A 19,979-nucleotide genomic window follows, 5' to 3' on the forward strand; every position below is an offset into this window, starting at 1 on the left:
TTTAACCGTTTTGCTCACCGCGATTTGTATAAAATTATACATGAAAATTTTTTTTGCGCTGTCATATACTTCAATATTTATATATGATAATTATATTTTTTTCATTTCTGATGGTTGCATACTAAACTTCAGGCAATGACAAAAAAAAGGAGCCAAAAATGAACTCTTAATCTTAAAAACTAAGCGTGCTGTGATTTTAAAAAAAAAAAATTTTTCCGCTTCGGCGCTAACTCCCGAACGCTGCCGGCATACGGGAGACGATTTTGTAAATAGAGGCTTGGCGTTTAAGGGGAGCGCACTCATATTTTTTATGAATATTTTTGAAATTTAAAAAAAATGGTTAAATGGCCGTAAGACATGAGCAACACCTTCGTTATCACGTGACCAAAGCATTTTTTCGAAATATTAAAATTGATGGGGTTTTGGGCCTTCGCCCCCCACACGGTGAGGTAGGGCTGACGTTTGGCTCCTAATGACTATTGTAATTTTTTCCTTTATTCGCCTAATTTATTCATTATTTTGATTTTTATATCACCTTATCTCCTACGTCTGGCAGTGTCTGGCAACAACAATGGCTTGTTCCTTGGTGAATGCGTGGTAGGAGACAGGGTTGCCACCATACATTGAAAGCGGGTGGTGGGACACTTTTTACTCTGAGCAATTTTTTCGCTATTTGCGGTGTTTTTGCTGTCTTTTTTTTACATCCAGTAACTCTAAATACAATCTATATACTTTCACCTTCAAAAATACGCTCACAGTTGATGAAATGAATAAAGGATGATGAAAAGGGAGTATATGATGACAAGTTCATTATATCAAATCTCGGTTAGATAAAATAGTGTTGGGTATTAGGTGCAAGGTAGGAAATTGCAGGGGTAAAGTTCAGGTCGAATTCTCTGCCAATAGATGGGATACTGATATTTTAATTAAGTGCCAATCGTGTAGGTTTACAGTTAGTGCCCCAGCAAAGCGAATTAGCAATGGAAAATCTCAGCACCATCAATTGAGTGAGATAAATATTGAGGAAATTGAACACAACTTTGGCTATGAGAAATTCAACTTGCTAACACATCTGTTTGGCACAAGTGAAAGTATAGAAGAAGTTCTTCATTCGAGAGACAAAAAGGCTTGAAAATCAAACTCCAAAGACCAAAAGACCAAACAAGTGAAAAAAACGACTGAAAATGAGTCAAGAGTATCAGCCTGGTAGCTACTAAACTTCTAGTTTCTTAGTTTCAAACAAGGCAACAATGAGTCAGGTGGTACTTGATGATACCCTCGCCTCGGCGAATAATACCCATTTTTATAGAGGAAGGGGGTGACCTGGAGCCAGAAATCAACAAAAATAATGCTCTAAGGTAAGTTTTTTCCACGAGTGCCAAAAAAAACCACTTGTTGATCTTTACGGTTGTTTTTCTCAGTTTTCACTTTTTTGCACTTCAAACGCAAACTACATTTTTATTTTTAGGTCAATTTTAAAGTTAAATATACCATTGGAAAGAGGAAAGAAAGACGAATATTTGTTTGGGGCTAGATTTTTCTTAGGTTGACGAGGAACCGGTGATAATCAAATTATACAAATTTGGGGGAAAATCCCCTAAGCCCCCATCCAAAAAAAAAAAAAAAGGAAAAGTAGAAAAACTCTTCCCATTATTTTTTTCATACTGTGATATACTTTCTGTGTATGAAGCCGCATTGCAATAGCTCTAAAAATGAAGGAGGTGAATCATTTTTAATTTTTTTATTTATTTATTTTTTTAATAAAATCCAAAATAATTATCCGATCACTCTCAAATTTTTCCTGGAACATCACCTTATATATATGTATAACATATAAAAATTCCATAAAAATCGGAGCATTATTTCTATGTAAGCGTGCGCTCCCCTTAAGGGTTAATTACCCCCTTTTGTAAAATCAGCTTCCTTGATTTCTTTTTTCTTTGCTAGGATGGAACTGATCGTTGATATGGACTTCCTGTACATCCTGGCAAGATCAGCCACTTGTATGCCACTTTCATACTTTGCTACAAGTTCTTTCTTAAATTCAGTCATGTTTCTCATCTTCTTTACCGAAAGGGTGGCACTCGGAACTTTATTTGTCCCCATGGTGGCTTATTTAACAGTTGCACTCAGTCAAAAAGCACAAAAAACAGTGAATGCGTGGGTTGATGCGGATGTTCGCATGGGGTGATGCTCACTCAATGAGAAACAAAGGCAGACTGGGTCATGAGAACGCATGGGATGCTTTGTTTGGTGTTTGAAAGTGGCCGAGTCATGCGGTGGGCTCAGGATGGAGTATTTCCAGTTGTATGATGTCTGATGAGCTGATGGATGTACGAAACCCCAGACAAATTATCCACGAAAAAAGTTGATGAAAATGAATCGTACTATAAGTAGGGCATACAAAAACTAGGTTTGACTGTACTATGAAGCCTTCTCTTATTTAGCACTGTCAGCAGTTAAAAGGGTAAATTTATTGCAAGCACTCTTTAAGGCTGTTGTAAAGGGAATGCTATTTTACTTTTTTGCTGGAGCGCTGAGAATGATAAGGCAAAGTTTTTAAGAGAACTGTAAGAATTCCAATTAACCTCTTTGGTGGGGAAGAAGAGGAAACACTTTCTGTCCTTTTGGGGCAATTAAAACTTATTATGTAGAACATCTTTGTCAAAGGTTAAGCTTGGAGGAGGCAAAATTAACCTCTTGTTTTGTGGTTTCAGAAAACCTAGATGTCTTTGCCAAAGATTAAGCCTGGAAGAGGCAAAGTTAACATTTTGTTTTCTTGTTTTAAAAAACCTAGCTGTCTTTGTCAATGGTTAAGCCTGGAGGAGGTAAAGTTAACTTTTTATTTTGTGATTTTAGAAAACCTAGAATGTCTTTGTCAAAGGTTAAGCCTGGAAAAGGCAAAGTTAACTTTTTGTTTTGTGGTTTAGAAACCTAGAACATCTTTATCAAAGAACATGAGATTCTCTGTGATGTATTTGATCAGGCTAGTGCATGAGAACTAGCTCTATTACTTTTGCCTTTATTGAAGGTAAACATTCATAATGTGAGAGGTTTTGTGACTTCGTTTAGTGTTATGATAATTTGTCACTTGAGGATGGGTTTAATGTGGCACAGTAGAAGTGCAGTTTGGTTTTGCCCGCTCACTGCCTTAAGTATCCAGAATCGTGTTTGAAAACTGTAAAGCCTGCTACTAGTAGCGGGTAGTCTTTTCCTGAACCGAAGAAAGAGCAATCCTTTAGGCTTTTTGTTTTAAATCCTGGGTTTTAATATCTTGGGGAGCATTAAGGTACATGTATTGTATAGGAGCGTACATTTATATCATAAAGGTATTAATTTTAGTGACTGTCGTTTTATAGGGCTTTTGGACCTAGGCACAGGGGTCCCCTCATGCTGCTTCTGTTTCACTCTGACCGAATTGAAGCAGTTTTCTCCACAAGGCTGCTCTTCGCTGCACATGTATGAGAGCCTTGCTCCCTGAAAGGAATCCAACTTCTGGTGGTAGTAAGATCCAGAAAGGATTCCAGATTAGGTAAGAATATTTTGGGTTTCATGCAAGAAACCTTTAGCTCGATTGGCTGAGCGGATTTTGTCTAGCTGCACTACCCACCACCCTCTTCTCAGTGTGGGGAATCGGGTAACTTTAACAGTAGGTAAGATTCATCGTAAATAATATAAATTTGTTCCGACACAATATACAAACCCTCGGTCCTTTACATTAGGAGATACTTTCAGGCGTAGGCTGGAAACGGCCGTTAAACTCTTGAACAAGGTGGTTAGGCAGTAACTACCTCCAGGTAGGCGGGGATACCCGCCTGCCCGGATGTAAACATTCCAGTTTGCTTTCGGCCGTCAGCTGTTGCTGACGTATATCTCGTTCTCTCTGCTGACTGTCGTTAAGCTCTTACGGTGGGATCTTTCTGTATTTTTGTTTATATATTGCGTGTGTTTGATATTTGGTAATACAAACCCACGATTTGTGATAACCTTGTGTAAGCCGTCGTTCCCTCCCTGTGTCTGGGGTTTGACGGCCAAGGGCATAGCTGGAGTAGCGTAGCCAAGTGGTAATGCTTCTCTCCAGCGGCCCTTTACGTAATACTGGAGGCGCCCCTGTACTTCGGGATTAGTTTGGGACGCTTTTTCTTCACTTCCCCTACATCCATCGGGACGTAAGATTAGTCCCTTCTTGGGCTTCCGCCCTCCGTGTGTAAGGGGAATCACTAATTTCTTCCTAATTTTGCTGAGTGTTTGTCTCCGCCTGCGCTTAGAGATTTGCGGGCTGAGTGGGAGGTTACGGGCGTCGTCGATAAGTTCCGCTTCCACGGCGCCCTTGGTGGCCTCCCCTCTGTCCTTTTTTCTCTTCCCGTAGGTTCTTCCTTCTCTCTCCTTCGCCCTCTTCGCTCGCTCGTCGGGTGAAGACACGGGGAAGGGGGGAGGGAGCGAGCAACCTCGTCTAGAGTAACTCCTAACGCTGCGTAGGGCTGTTCCCCTTGTAGCGGGAGGAGCCTCCCTCTACTAATCATATTTGTTTTTCTTTCAGGTTGACAGTGAGCATTGCAGAGACAGCAGTAGTTGGCTGGATATCATATATCAAGAATATCTTGCATGAAGCAGTCCCGACTTTCATTCAGTGTTGCTTCGGGATCGACCACAATACCTGATTAGATGACATATTACCACGTCGGGATCGCTCTGACTCTGTTCCCGCTGATGTAGTTCGATCGCTGTCATTGCTGGTTTTCATGTATGCTGTTGCAATGCTTCCTGCGTATCTGTGGTCTATCTGCTCCTGCTGTTCCCTGTGTTTTGCTCGTGTCAACTCTCGACAGTCTCGGGCTGCTCTCCTGGTCTCCTGCCGCAGCCGCCCTGATCGCTCCTGTCGATGCTGGTGACTTTCAATGACACTCTGTCTGTTGCATTAGCTCCTGCCTTCCGAACAGCTCGAGCTCCTGCATCGAATGTCCTGATCGTGCCCGCTTCTTCTCCTAGTGGTCGTGCCGGGGCCACTTCCGTTGTGTTCCTGCCTGCTGCCATCCTGTAGAAGACGTGGGCGTGAAGGGAAGGAAGTCGCCTTGTGGAAGTGGCGTTCCTGGCCGTTGCATAGCTCCTGCTCTCGAACCTTTGCCGTAGCTCCTGCATCGGCTGTCCTGATCATTCCTGCTGCTCCTGGCGGTCGTGCCCGGGTCCGCTTCCGTGCGTTCCTGCTAGCTGCCCCAGAGGTTACGATGTCCGCCATCCTGTAGAAGATGTCGGCGTGAAGATTTAGGAAGTGGTCCTGTTGAGGTGATTTTCCTGGCCGTTGCAGTAGCTCCTGCCCTCCGATCTGCTGCTGTAGCTCCTGCATCGGCTGTCCTGATCATACTTCTCCTGCGTCCGTTGTGTTCCTGCCGGACTACCCTGGAGGTTACGATGTTTCGTGTCGACCATCCTGTAGAAGATGTGGGAGTGGAGATGAAGGAAGCTGTCCTGTGGAAGTAGCCGCCGTCTTCTTCATCTTATCTTCGATTTCGTCTTCTGCTGCGTCTTCCCTTCCTCTCCCGAGGTCCTGGAGGTCCCGAGAATCGGCAGACCTTCATCGGCCGAAGGAAGGATGCTGCTTCTTCCCTTGATGCCCTTGGACATTTAGGGACTGCCTCCTTCCGAGGAGGCAGTGGGTCTCTTGTTGGCTCTTCCGACCTTCGGGTTAGGGAACCGATTCGCATAGCCGTGGGTTTTGTGTTTGAAAGCGCGAGCGCGCAGACCTCAGTTTGCGTTCCCGTTCCCGAGTCTTAGAGGTTCCGCCTCTAAGATGGGGGGCTGCCGGCGCTGGTTCAGCGAGCCGCTTCGAGTGCTCGAGATTCTATGGAATATCGAGTATCCCGATCTGGTCTGGAGAGATTTTCCTGGGCCCAGTTCGGGAGCAGTGCGAGAAAAAGGGCCGAGGCACCCAGGTGTCTCGGTTCCTCTTCCTGCCAGCACCGCAAGCGCTCCCGAGTGTTTGCCAGTGCTCGGTCGGGTTCCCAGCCTGGTGTCTCGAACCTCTCGGTTCGAACACCAGAAGAAGCAAGGAAGAGATTCACTTTGGGAGTCCTGCGGGACTTCCAAGGGACTGACACTCTTCCGAAGACAAGTTGGCCGATCGCATTTTCCTGTGGGATCTTGCGTTTGGGGCCGCGAGAGCACGGCCTCTCGAGGCCATTCCTCGTTGCCAGTCTTGGAAGTCTGCATCTAAGACTGGTTCTGTGCTTGCTCTTTTAATCTATTAGGTAACAAAGCAGCCGCTCCCGATTTTCGGAAGTCTCGTGGGTAGCTCGAATTCTATGAATCACGGCGCTCTCCTTCTGAGAGGCATAGGGCGAGAGAAAGTGTCGAGACACCCAGGTGTCTGGTTGCGAGACACCCAGGTGTCTGGTTGCCGGGGCCCAGGTAGACACCCAGGTGTCTGGTTGCCGAGACACCCAGGTGTCTGGTTGCCGGGGCGCCCAGGTAGACACCCAGGTGTCTGGTTGCCGGGACGCCCTTGTGTCTGGTTGCCGGGACACCCAGGTGTCTGGTTGCCGAGACACCCAGGTGTCTGGTCGCCGACACCCAGGTGTCGGTGTACCGCGGACGCCAGGTGTCTCGATTCTGCCCGCCAGCTGCTTTGGTTGCTCAGGGGCTTCGTTCTTGTGTCTCGAACTTTAGGGTTCGAGCATGCAAGATAGCAGACACAGAATTCCCCTATGAGCCTTCTTCTCGAGGGCCTTGGCCTCGGTTTCGCCTCGAAGGAGTTTAGAGTTCGGGAAACTAGCAATTGTTCACAGCAGACGAGTCTGGCCTGCCCAGTTATGAGTCTGGCTCTGGCTCGGCTCGACTTGGCTTGCCAGACTGGCTCGGCTCGACTTCGACATGGCTTGCCAGACTGGCTCGGCTCGACTTGACTCGGCTTGCCAGACTGGCTTGGCTCGTTTCGGCTTCGCCCCATCTCGCCTGCCTCCCAGTCTGCCGCATACCGACCAGCTGGATCGCGTTCTGTGATCGGCTCGGCTCGGCTCGCCCTACTCGGTTTTTTCGATTCGGGTTCTCGTGTATGCTCGAGTGAATTTTTTGCTCTTCCCAGGAAAGCACTTTGCCACGGCATAGGTGCTCTTCTTTCCCCGTGTGGCAGTAATCTCCTTCGGTTGATTATTGCTCACGGTCCGCCTCTCCTGCTTATCATTCTGGCAGGACAGGTAGGGCTACTCTTTTCTCCTCACCTGTTCTCCTCTCCTTTCGGTTGTTCCGAGAGGAGCGAGACGGACAGAGAGAGAGCTCCGACGAAATTTTCTTTCGGAGTTCGGCTGCCTGGCGTGCTTTGGGTATCGGTCCCCCGATTCTCTCGTATTATAACCAGGTAGCTGAGAAGGGTTTCATGGGATCTGTCAAGGTCTCCCTCCAAGGGGAGAAGTACAGGGGTTTCACGCATCGGAACAGCGAGGGTCTTCCTCTTCAAGTACGATCGCCCCCGTGTTCTCGGGGAACTTCGCTGATTAGCCGGCGCGAGGATCCCTGGGACAGGACCGCGGCTCCCCCAATGAATAACCTTCATCACTTGCAACCCTTGCAGTTTCTGAGGGGCCGAGAATGTCAGGGACCGCCGCAGTCCTGTCTTCCGAGAAACGTTCTCGACCTGATGGATTCTTTTCTTCGATGGAGTTAATTCAGGTCGAAACACCAAACTTCCACCCCTGCCTCGGCAGAATATGAATTCTTCTTGCCTCGGAGGGTCTTGCTGACCACAGTTTTTGGGCAATTCTGGTGCTAAGAAGAAGGACTTTGTCCCAATTCGGATCTCCAGTTTCGTAAGTCCCGAGTTGGCTCGACCCTTGGGAACGAACCTTTACTTGGTTCTGCCTTTCTCTTTCAGAGATTTGCCAGATACCCTGGTAATCAAGGTTCCCACCAGGGCACTGCCTTGTCCTTTGGACAATGGCCAAGAATTTTGGGTCTTATCATTTCAACTCGACCTTGGGTTCAAGCCAGCCCACCTCAACTCCTTAGCTAAGAAGTCCTAGGCTTCAGAAGAAGATTGCAACTGCTGATGCCTGGACAAAATGATGCTTATCGAGTCTCTGGAGCTGGCAGCAACATTGCCGAGACCTGGGAATGGATTCCTTCAGGAGAAGTATCTATTTCCCTTAGGTCTTGGCAATTCTTTCCATCGCCTCTCCCGTGCTCCCGATTCGGGAAATGCCAGCCGGCTAGAGCTAATTGTCTCGGTTCCCTGTCATCTTGCAGAAGCTTCCCCATGGTCGAAAATGGAAGTCTGCTTCCTTTTGCCGCTTCTTTCCTCTTCGAGGTATGAGGAAAGAGTTAGGCTAATGCTTGATTATAGGAACCTTCGAATATGCCTTCATATTTCCCTCAAATCTTGTGTCTACTCACAGATTCACAGGTTGAGGAATAGGCGCACACTGGTAAAGACCTTGTCTTGAATTTGTGCGACCGAGATGATTAGTACCTTCCCGTCACCGTCCTGGGCTCAGGGCAGCCTTTTGGCCGTCCGAGAATCCAGGATGGGTTTTGCGGTACTCACTGGTTTCATTGAACAATAAAACCACAGTAGTGACTTTTGTCGACAAACAGGAGGCAATCGTTTTTTCCCCCTGCTTTATCTCGACATTTGAAGGTACTCGAGTGTTGTTCTATTGCACACTCGACAGCTCAATTAACCAGATGCATCCCTGGTGGGGATGTATTGGTAGGCAAGCCTGGCCTCGGGTTTGAGTGATCGGGACAGAACATGCTGCTCACTCTTTTTCATGAAGACTCATACAGAGACTGCTGGACTGAGAAATCCCTACCGTCCTTCTGTTGCCTCCCTGCACACAAGTCAGTAGTGTTTTCTCGCTCCCTCATACCAGACCAGGGGCCGCTCTGTTGAGGCATGCTGTCTTTTGGTGAAAACTTCGATATCAACGTTTTTTCCCTCCGTATTTGTCCGTTTAGCTGGGGTTCACAAACATTGCTCACCCGAGTTACAGACAAATACTTAAAGACTTCCCTCTTTCCGAACTGATTGCCGAGGCATCGAGAAGAATTCCGCTTGACCCATCCTCCTGTGCAGCTACACAAGAAGCGGTTCTTGAGGCAGTACATCCCTGTGGGTTCAGGACTGGGAGACTTTCCAGCTTTCCTTGCAAGCACAGGCTTTCTCGCTGAGCGGCAACAGATATAGCTGGATATCCCTTGAAGTCCTCTGCAACACTGTCCCAGGGACTGGATCCGTCTTCGCTGGTGGTGTCGTTGTCGGAACTTCTTCCCGGGTCAGAGTCGCTTGTCAAGTCTGGACTTCCTCGTCTTCTCCGCCGAGGGCTGCTTCTCTCCCTTTCAGTTTTGAAGAATGTAGGCCCTTGCGACCTAGTCTTTTATCTGAAGTAGCCTTCGTCTCCTTAGTCGAGAGTTAGCTACGGACGAGAAGCTTCTTCAGTCATGCTGTCCCAGGAATGTTTCCTGGGTGGCATGCGACTCTCGTTAGGGTTCCTGTCCGTGCTCTGCACTCGCCCCCTACGAGTCGTCGGATAGAGATATGCCCTCTTAGGTCCATCTCTCATGTTACCCTGGCCTTGGCGTAGAAGATGGAAGAACAGGGTGGGGATCATCCTTCTCGGATGTCGTAGGTGGACTCAAATCCATTGGCATCGACTGTTGGGTTCGAGTCCTTCTTGTTCCCCCTCCTCCTTGGACTTTGTATCGATGATCCAGATCATTCGTTACTTTGTCCTATTGGGAGCTGTGGTACTTTCCGAAAGGTTCGACATTCCTAACCTGGATGTCGTCAACGTTTTCGCCAGTACTGTCTCTCCCAAGGAAGAAGTGTCTAAGGGCACATCTTCCTCCTGACTTAAATGAAGCGATCAAGGAGGTACTTGGCAGCTGATGACAACGATACCGGTACCTTTCACCCGAGCTCACAAAGTCGATGGCTTGGTCCATCCCTCGCATTCGGAAGAATATGTCGGTACCACAGGAGCTGAAGGCGGGTGTGTGGTCCCAACAGACTACCTTCACCTCCTTCTACCTCTGGGATGTTGCACACAAGTCCTTGGACACTTTTTCCTTGGGTCCTGTGGTGGCTGCTCAACAAGTTGTGTAGCTTATCCAGCTCCCTTAACGGGACAGGATTGCATCTCGCCTATGTTGTACGGCTGTGATGGGGAGAATGGAGGTTGAGTGACTGGCCTCTCTTCTTTCTCCCCATCCTGGCTCTCTTCCCACGGGCAGGGAGCGGAAATGCCGTTACAAGCTGGACCGGGCGATCGAGGCAGATAAGCGCATAACAGGAGCTCCGTTCTATTTCCGTTAAGGTTAATAGAAGCAACCCCACTCCTTCCTCTTGCAAGGGGAGGAAGGAGACCATGACTATGAGACAACCCAATGCTTGTATTTGCCTTATTGTCATCCGACGTCAAATTCTTCCCAGCCTACTTTGCATGAACTGACGTTTCCTCTTTCATGCAAAGGGACCCAGAAGTCTGACAACTGATCCTGCGTTTCTTACAACCCGATCTTTTGTCAGAGGCAGTTTTTCCTTCCTCGCTCTCACGACCAGGAAGGGAAGACAAGGTGGTGAACTCCAGTCAGTTCAGAGAGACTTTCTCAGATTCCTCCCTCCAATAAGTGAGTCTCCTAATGTAAAGGACCGAGGGTTTGTATATTGTGTCGGAACAAATAACAATTTTTAAAGTAAATTGTATTTTTCCTAACTATACAAACCCGAGGTCCTTTACAATTATGCCCACCTCATGCCACCCCTCAATCTGTACCTGGGCCGAAAGGCAAACTGGAATGTTTACATCCGGGCAGGCGGGTATCCCCGCCTACCTGGAGGTAGTTACTGCCTAACCACCTTGTTCAAGAGTTTAACGGCCGTTTCCAGCCTACGCCTGAAAGTATCTCCTAATGTAAAGGACCTCGGGTTTGTATAGTTAGGAAAAATACAATTTACTTTAAAAATTGTTATTTTTATAATAAAATTTATTATGTGGATATTTACCTATTGTCAAAGTAGACCCCACCCAGCCTCCCCACAACTTAGTGGGCTGTCAAGGAGAATTTAGAGAAGAGCTAAAACATTCGAAACACACCTAGTGGAGAACAGGTGTACTAGACAGTCATCCGGGCAGCCATTCAATCTTTTGTTTGAATGCCGACTCGCCTATCGGCGCAGAGATACAAGCTAACTTTAACAGTAGGTAGGTATCCAAATAATGAACTTTATCATGAAAATTTATATATGATAGTACTTTGCAAATTAAGAATAATGTTCTTAAACTTGGATTTTTGATACAGTAATACATCAAATGTTGCTGAAACTGTATTTATTAAAATTTTTTCTATTTTCAGGCCATATTATAAACTTTCTGTAAGAACTCATTGCAGCAGACTTCAAGGGAAAAATGGACTGACAGTATTATCCATGTACAGTACTATCAAAGAGAAGTTGATGAAGCTTTTACTCTGGTAATGTTCTCAAGTTGTGATCTTTTTTGTAATCCTAATATACTGTAACTTGGTTTGGTCCCTTACACTCAAAGTTTTATAGTTAAATGTAGGATTTGAATGTTAAAACTGTTTTAGCCAGATAAACATTTTTAACTCATTGACCATGGAGGGGTCAACTGTCAGTGATGGCTTATCAAGAGCCAGTTTGGGTGGTAATACCAGCAATTCAAAAATCATTGTTAAAGCTGCTATGTCCAGTCATGGAGACAATTTGATATCACAAAGGAATGAATGTGGAGATGAAAGAGGGTCCAAATTGTCATGGTCTGCTAAACAAGATACAGTGAAGGGGACAGATAAGAATTGTAGTTTACCAGTGCCAAAGAATATTCCTAGAAGTACAGGTTCAGGTGGAACAAAATCTTGTGGAGCTGTGTATGTGGTACAAGATGGAATGCTGGTGCAACTCGCTTCTGCAAGTTCAGGAGCTTCTCATAATCAAGAAAAAAGATCATCTGTAAGAATTGTGAAAGAACCAAAGGTGGAATCAACCCTTCAGAATAACAAAGAAAAAGTTGTCTTTTCACCAGGGAAACGGTCCACTGGAAATCAAGCTGGTAAACGTACAGCAATCTACACACCAGGTAATGTAAGAACAGTTTCTGTTGGGGAGAAGACTAACAAAGATTCTTCAAAGTTAGAATTTATTGTTTATGAAAATGCTGAAAATAACCTTGGTGAAGGGCATCATACAGCAGGCAAAAGACTATCCTCGGATCATCATCGAGGCCCTAAAAAGAAACGAGTCAGAATTTCAGCATCTAGTGATGCAGTTACAAACAAAGTTGTTACAGTTAAAAACAGTTCCTCTGGTGGAAGAGGCTCAGAAAAAATAGGAAACAGAATTTGCAGAATTAAAGTTGAACCCCCACAGCTCAGTGAGAATCTTAGTCCTTCAGGACATGAGGATTTGACAGCAGTAGTGTCAATAGATAGTGGGGTCTGTAAAAGTGAACCAGTGATAGAAGGTTGGCAAGAACTGGAAGAAGGTGATTTAGATGAAACTGCATTGTTTGGTCATAAGAGTATAGTAATAAGTGTCCAGGACGGGTTATCTGTTAAGAGTTCGGGTGAAGGGGATATTGTAGACAAAGACCACACGCCTCAGTCTCATAAAGAATCCAGTAGTGTTAGTGCTGATACATCACACAAGTCTCAGATCCTGAAGAAGGTGGATCCTACGAAAGGACTTTTCTTTCAGTGTGAAAACTGTGGATATTCATCAAAATATAAGACTTCAGTGAAACGCCATAAGGAGCATTGTGGTATTGAAAACTCATGCACTAAAAGGAGCTGCATTTTTCCCAATTGCCAAGTAAAATTTTATCATGTGTCCCAGATGATAAGACATATGGAGGTAATGCATTCTGCTTGCATTGGAGTAAAGAACTTGAAGTTTGCTTCAGTGGATGAGTTTCATGTTTGGAAGGAAAAAGAAGAAATAACACATTTTACTTACTTCACAAAGCATCGTGGGGATTGCCAAACAAAAAATGGCTTGTATTCTATTTATATATGCCAGAATGATGGATCTAATAAGTCTCACAGGAGAAAAGATGAACCCCCAAGGTTGACTGGTAGGAGATACAAGAAGGGTACCATAAAGACTGGATCTACTTGCCCGTCTCGCATGTTTGTCACAAAGTATCAGGGTGAAGTAACTGTCAAGTATTTCTATTCTCATAATCATGAACTGAAGTTTGAGAATACTCAGTTCCATCCAATAGCACGTAAAAGTTTAGATTACATTAAGAGTCGGTTTTCGGTTGGTGCATCTCCAAAACAAGTTCAGGATGAACTTAGAAACAAGGCTGTTTTTCGGGAAAAGGTAGGGGGTGAGGTTGTGAAAGGGCAGTTAATATCTCTTCGCACTCTAAACACTATTAAGCATGAGTACCTTTCTTCTTTTAGGCTGGACAAAGATGATGCCAATTCAGTATTTCTGTTAGTCAAAGAATGGGAGAAGAAAGAATTCAATCCTGTCATGCTCTATAAGCCTCAGTACTGTACTATTGTAATTGGGAATTGTAACAAATACTTTCCTTCACAATCAGATATATTTTTCATTGCATTACAGACAGAGGCACAGTTTAAGTGTTTGAATTCTGCCACAAACTGCTTTCTTTGTATTGACACAACATATTTTAGTGGGAGACATGGGTTTTATTTACTTTCACTCATTATTCATGATGCCAGTAGGAAAGGTGTTCCTGTTGCTTATTTTATCAGCAACTGCAGGACTGAAGAGATAATTAGGTATTTCTTCTACAGCGTAAAAGAGCGCTGTCCTAACCTCTCTGTTCACGGTGTTATGACTGATGCAGACTTCAGTGGATGGGAAGCTTTTCTTGCAGTCTTTGGTTATGTCAGTGTGCATGTTGTGTGTCAGTGGCATATAAAGAGGACTTGGAAAAAGAAAGTTGACAGCATGGTAGACAGTGATTCCCAAAAGGAAGTGATGAACAACCTCACTGCTATGATGCAGGAAAGAGATGAGCATAGCTTGAGTAAACTCATGGGAAATTTCAAATTGAAGTATGAAAACATTCACCCAAAGTTTGTGGAATATTTCCAGTCGAATATTGTTAGTCAGCCAGAATTATGGGCATTGTGTCTTAGAGACTTGTCCAGTTGCAATTCTGTTGCTGATATGTACTGCAAAGGATTTCATGATACATTGGAAGTCTTCTTTACCAAGACAAAAGCCAAGAAGAGGATTGATGATCTATTGTTACTTCTTCTGAGGATTGAAGAAACAGACAACGAACAGAGACTGAGCCAAGAGGAATCAAGTCATAATGCAAAGAGCACTGTTCCACAGATTGGAAATCATGCCAAAAGTTTGGACATTGCAGATGCAGATGTTTCAGAGTCAGACGGCAGATGGAAAGTTGTTTGTCAGGGCGATCGAAGTAAATCCTTTCAGGTCACCAAACTCAGAGATGAGTGTTTGGAAGATTTCTGTACTGCTGAGTGTCAAGACCTTCCTTGTGGAAACTTATGTTCACATATGTATAAGTGTTCGTGTGGAGATAATTCGGGTTTGTGTGAACACATTCATAAAGTTCATTCTGGTAAAAGTAACATTATTATAATTTGCTCACTTGATTCACATTCTGTTGTTGTTCCTGAAGAGAAGCAGGAAGTAGTTTTATATGAAGATCCTTTAGAAATTAAAGTGAAGCAGGAAAAGTCCTTATTAAATGCTGCATACGATAACCTTGGCCAGTTGAACTCATATATTGGTCATCCAAATGTCCAGCAAGAACTTTTGCCACAGATAGTTGAAACTCTTGAACAATTAGTATTGAAGTGCCGTGAAGTAAGTCGCAGTTTAGATGATCCATGATTTAAAGAAATATCTTAATTTAAGAGATCATTTGCAACCACAGCTTGTGTGACCTAGTCAGGAGTCATTATGAGGCCCGAGTGAATTTGATTAAGAAAATGACAGTTTTTATATTTTTAATTCTGGAGAGCCATGACATTCATTGATTAAGCATGATGTTATTTTCATGATAAACTTGGTTCCATGTCCTAAACAGACTTATTTTTATTTATGCCTAAATTATTAAGTATTGGAACTAGTCAGAGTGATTTAACTACTTGTAGCCTTGAAAGTATTTTTGTTACGATGAGGCTTTGTATTGTGAGATTATGTCTGAACCGTGTCAAGCTATATGCAGCATTGATTTTTACTGGTGTGTGTGTGTTTTTTTAATTACTTGTTGATTGACTGGCATTTGAATATGCTTAGTTAATGGTGAAATAAAGGCCATTTATAGTTTGCATATAATATTTAAATATGCAGCATGCACTTGTGTCCACCATAAGTACTGTTGTAAACTTATTCAAATAGAAATTTCACAAAAATAAATTTACACAAGTAGGGTAATTCCAGATTAACTCAGTATGGTATAAAAACAAGTAATTTTTGCTACATAGATTATTCCCCTTTTTTTTTACCCAAAACCTATGAAAATATTTCAGTTCTGCATCCTGTTATATGAAAGATATTTAGCTACTGAAATTTATAGTCATGTATACTCTGTGGTTATAAAAATAAAAAACTAAAAACAATTCTCTTAACATTGCATACCAAGTATAAGTATTTTAAAGAATACTTGGCTTGGAGGTAGAGTGGTCTTTGATAAAATGGTTCCTCATTGTGGGTCCCAAAGACAGACTCCCACCGAAACAATATTACCAGCCATTGAGACCAAATTGTGGTCCCTGGCATGATTGTTGAAAACTTTGAAAATAGAAATTTAAGAACCTATCAAAGCGACTTACTTGGTATATCCTTTGTCAGATGAACTAAGTGTCCATGGGTAATTCAGTAATGTGCTGTCAAGATATTTTAAAATCAGACTTTATCAACTTTTACTTCATGTTTGCTATCCTTGAGTCACAAATGTCACAAATGTTCAGGTATGATAAGAACTTAGTAATTGAACTGTTGTTCAATAAATTTCTTGGTGTTTTTCCTCTTTGAAACTAGGCTGATCCTTTGGAGAATAGTGAAACCACTTTTGGATTAAGCTGAGTATTTAGATGGTAAACTTAAGGTGATGTATGTTTGAAAACTGAGCACCTTTGAATATGCAGTTATGTGTATGATTAGATTACTCTCTTCATTGTATATAAGGAAAGGCATTGTAATTATGTACAAGCATATCCAGAATTTTAAATTTTACAGTTCATGTTCTGTAATGAGGAAGCATTTATGTACATGATGCACCAGAGTATTTGTTTTATTATTTTCGGTTTTAACCCTTTATATAGCATTAGGTGCTTATACTTATGAAAGGACACTTGAGTAATGATGCGTTCTGAAGCACAGTGCTCCCTCACTTTTTTGCGGGGATAGGTTCCAGAACCCACCGCGGGAATGCAAAATCCCCTTTAAAAATGCTTATAACTGCCAAATATCCTGTACCCTTTAAACTAAAATGCTCATAATTGTCTATCTTAAAAGTTCACTGCCTAAATACCCTGTACCCCTCAAACTATAATGCTTATAACTGATTATTATAAAAATTCACTGCCTAATTTAGTAGTTCAAACAAAAATACTGTATACCTTAAATTATCATACCAAAACAATTTGACATCAATTCAAACAAAAATACACCCCAAACCATCTTCCCAAAACACCCTAAGTCACCTTAGATTAGTATGGTACCCTTTTACAGCTGTTACTCTTATGTACATATGCCCCAAAAATGCTTATAACAATGATGTACTAATTTTTAAATATATTAATGCAAATTTAAATAAATCTTTAATATGAATTAAATAAGCCTGTCTTGCAGAACATTTGACAACTAATCAAGTTAGCCCTGTAATACATAAGCATTGCCGTTTTCTATCATAGTAATGAAGTCATCCCGTTTTCTTTATACGTATAGTGGTAAAAATTATTAAAATTATAACTAATAATGCGCTTTTTTCGTGGCACAACACTGTTTATTCACTAATTACTCTATATTTTCATATTGTGTTTGTGACCAAATCATATTTTCATATTGTGTTGGTGACCAAATACAGATTTTTATGATAAAAATAATTTATAGTATACTACAAAATCTGCAAATTAGTGAGTTTCCCCTCGGAAAAGTGAGTAATGCGTTCCACAAAAATCCGTGACAAAATGAAGTGCGAAAAAGTGATGCGCAAAAAAGCGGGGTAGCACTGTAGTACATTTCAAATTTTTGCCCCATATAAGACAGTGACTTGAAGTGAAACAAATTTTGAAATTATTTTGTAGATGTTAAACTTTTTTCTTTCCCCTTGTACCATTTTTGCCTGAGATCTGTCACCTGAACATAGGGAAGTGGGCCCATCGCCGCATAAATAAAACCCTATGTGTGTGAGGGTGACAAGGAGAAGGCAGCGGCGATGAGGGTTTGCGTTAGAAATGACAATGTACACAGTAGGGATGACAATGTACACAGTAGTGATTAACAATACTGTATTTGATTTACCTCAGCTGTTTTGCAGCTTCTATAGTTGTACATTAGCTCCATAACAAACCCATGAGTCATGATTAGCCATAATTCGTTGAGTCAAATTTCCAGATGCTTAGTTTCTGGAGTTGTGAACACTACATAAGAACAATAGATAGAAAATCAACCATTAAGTGATTGTGCGTATGTACATCTTTGACTCTGTAGTGGTAATAAACAGCTAGTTTCATTCTTTTACTTGTCAGGTTGATGACAATAATAGCCACAAGAATTCTCCGCATTAACTGAAATTTGGAAATAAATAATTTCATTAATTTATTTTTTCCTTTAGCCATTCTTATTTTATTTTATTTTGTTCCTTATTTGGTTGTGTGGTCTTTGACTAATTACGCTCAGCTGTTCTTTGTTTTCATGTTCATACTTTGTTCTTTTGCTTCTCTCTGTATTTATCTCATCATTGAATTTTTCCTCCCTTAAGTATTATTCTTGTTTTTCAAAAACAGGTTTTTTCTTTTTTTTTTTTTAGTAATTATGTCCTCAAACATCAGAATGAGCTGGGTGGTAGGTAGAGGTTTGTTGTAGCTACCTCTCTTGTTTTGTGTGTCCTGGTGGTGGTTTGCAAGCTTGTTGAGGGTAATGTTGATGCTAATGTTATGATAATAAAAAATATTTTTGATATTCACTATACGGGTTGCTGGTAGTGTATGGATGTGTTGCAGCTTTTCATATGTGTAAACCTGTGGATGATATAATTTTTGTTTGCATATGAATATATTGAAAGATGTCAAAACGAATTAGACAGGGCCTGCTAGATAAGGTTTGCCATGTATCTTATGTTGGTGCTGCAGATGGATCCTCTCCCTCTTGTGTGTTGCTTGTTGAGGTCACTGTTGCTCTTCTAGTAATGCATGCAGCACCTTCTGCTCTTGGTTGTCGAACTAGTGACTTGCCTTTGTAGAGGAATTGTACCAGTCTATGAAGGAGAAGTGCATTACTGCAAATCTTTCTGCTCCTTCCTCTTTAGAGTTCTTATTACTTGTGTGTGCTTCTGATTCTTTATTGGCATGGGCTGAGATAAGGGATCATCTCTCTTGTGACATTCTGATTTTGGTAGGTCAGTTAGTCTCTATGTCTTATGAATCACAGTCTCCCTTACTCTGGACTGCCCTCTTGCTGCTGGCCACCCCTGACCTCACATCTTCACTGTTTGCTGCTTCTTGTCCCACCTACTATTCTGCTTTTACCTAGACCTGCCCCTCATCTTGTCTTGCCTCTTCACCAGCTTGTTCTTGTTTCTCACCTGTACCCCCACTTTGTTGCTTTTGTTTCTCCATGGTACAGTGGTACCTTGACATATGAGTTTAATTCATTCCGTGACCGAGCTCATAACTTAGTTTGCTCAGAAATCAAATTGAATTTTCCCATAAAAATGAATGGAAATACTATTAATCCATTCCATCTCCAGAAAAAACACACCAGTTTTTGTTGCTATGTGTTTTTAAATAAGAAAAATGTACTTTATAAATAAGCAATAATGTATAAAAAATAGTACATAATGAAAATGAATATAAATAAGCAATAATGTATAAAAAATAGTACATAATGAAAATTAATGTAAAGAAATAAACTGGTTTAATTTAGTGTTGGGAGGCAGGAGATTGACGGAGGAGGTTTGTACATCGTGCTCTATCGCTAACTTAACTTGCTCGTAACACACTTAATGCAAATTTAACTTACTACATATGCTACACTTTATTGCTTAACTTAATTGCTACTTTTTATTTTTTTAATCTTCTTCACTGAGTTTTTTCACATCATGCTCAATTGCTAACTTAACATACTTACTACACACTTAATACTGCTTTGCCAAATTTAACTTACACACTACGTATGCTAAACTTAATTGCTACTTTTTAATATTTTTATTTTTAATTCTTCTTCCCTGACTTTTGCCTTTTTTGCCACACTTTCCTTGCTATCATGTGCAGGGTGTTTTGCTAAAAACCTGTCCAAGGAGATTTGTTTCCTCCTGTCTTTCAGAATTTTTTGAAAATGAGCTAGGCAAGTGTCGTTAAACAGCTCCGACGCATGACATGTTGCAACTTTTTCAGGGTGTTTCTTTTCAATAAACTACAGTTGTCTCCCACATTGCCAACACTTCCTTAATCTAACTTGTAGCAACCTCATCTGACACTTGCTCTTCCTACTCCTTCTCCTCCAAAACCTGCAAAGCCTCTGTACGCTGCTGCTGATGTAGCCCCTTTAATTCCTCCGTTGTCAGTTCCTCATTGTGCTCCTCGACAAGATCGTCAACGTCTTCTTCATCCACTTCCAGGCCCATGGGCTTTCCGAGCGGCACAATATTCTCCACCACTAGCTCTTCAGGTTTGAATCCTTCGAAGTCCCATTCGAACACAACCTCAGGGTTTAAGGTCCTCCTTGTAACACCCTGCCAGGCCATGTCGATAATTTTGAGGCAGGTCACGATATTGTAGTGATCCTTCCAGAA

The 19,979-nt window shown here is 42.4% G+C and overlaps 1 protein-coding gene across 1 annotated transcript in view; it reads left to right on the plus strand.

The window, feature by feature from the left end:
• Window positions 1-17,406, plus strand: part of LOC136852635 (uncharacterized) — a 76,008-nt gene extending 58,602 nt beyond the window's left edge. Inside the window, exon 2 of the mRNA XM_067127567.1 lies at window positions 11,344-17,406. Coding sequence (XP_066983668.1) covers window positions 11,606-14,851 — 3,246 coding nt within the window. The 5' untranslated portion in view covers window positions 11,344-11,605 and the 3' untranslated portion in view covers window positions 14,852-17,406. The remainder of the gene's footprint in view (window positions 1-11,343) is intronic.
• Window positions 17,407-19,979: the final 2,573 nt, after the last annotated feature.

This window comes from Macrobrachium rosenbergii, chromosome 25, assembly GCF_040412425.1.
Source record: "Macrobrachium rosenbergii isolate ZJJX-2024 chromosome 25, ASM4041242v1, whole genome shotgun sequence".
Taxonomy (NCBI): Eukaryota; Metazoa; Arthropoda; class Malacostraca; order Decapoda; family Palaemonidae; genus Macrobrachium; species Macrobrachium rosenbergii.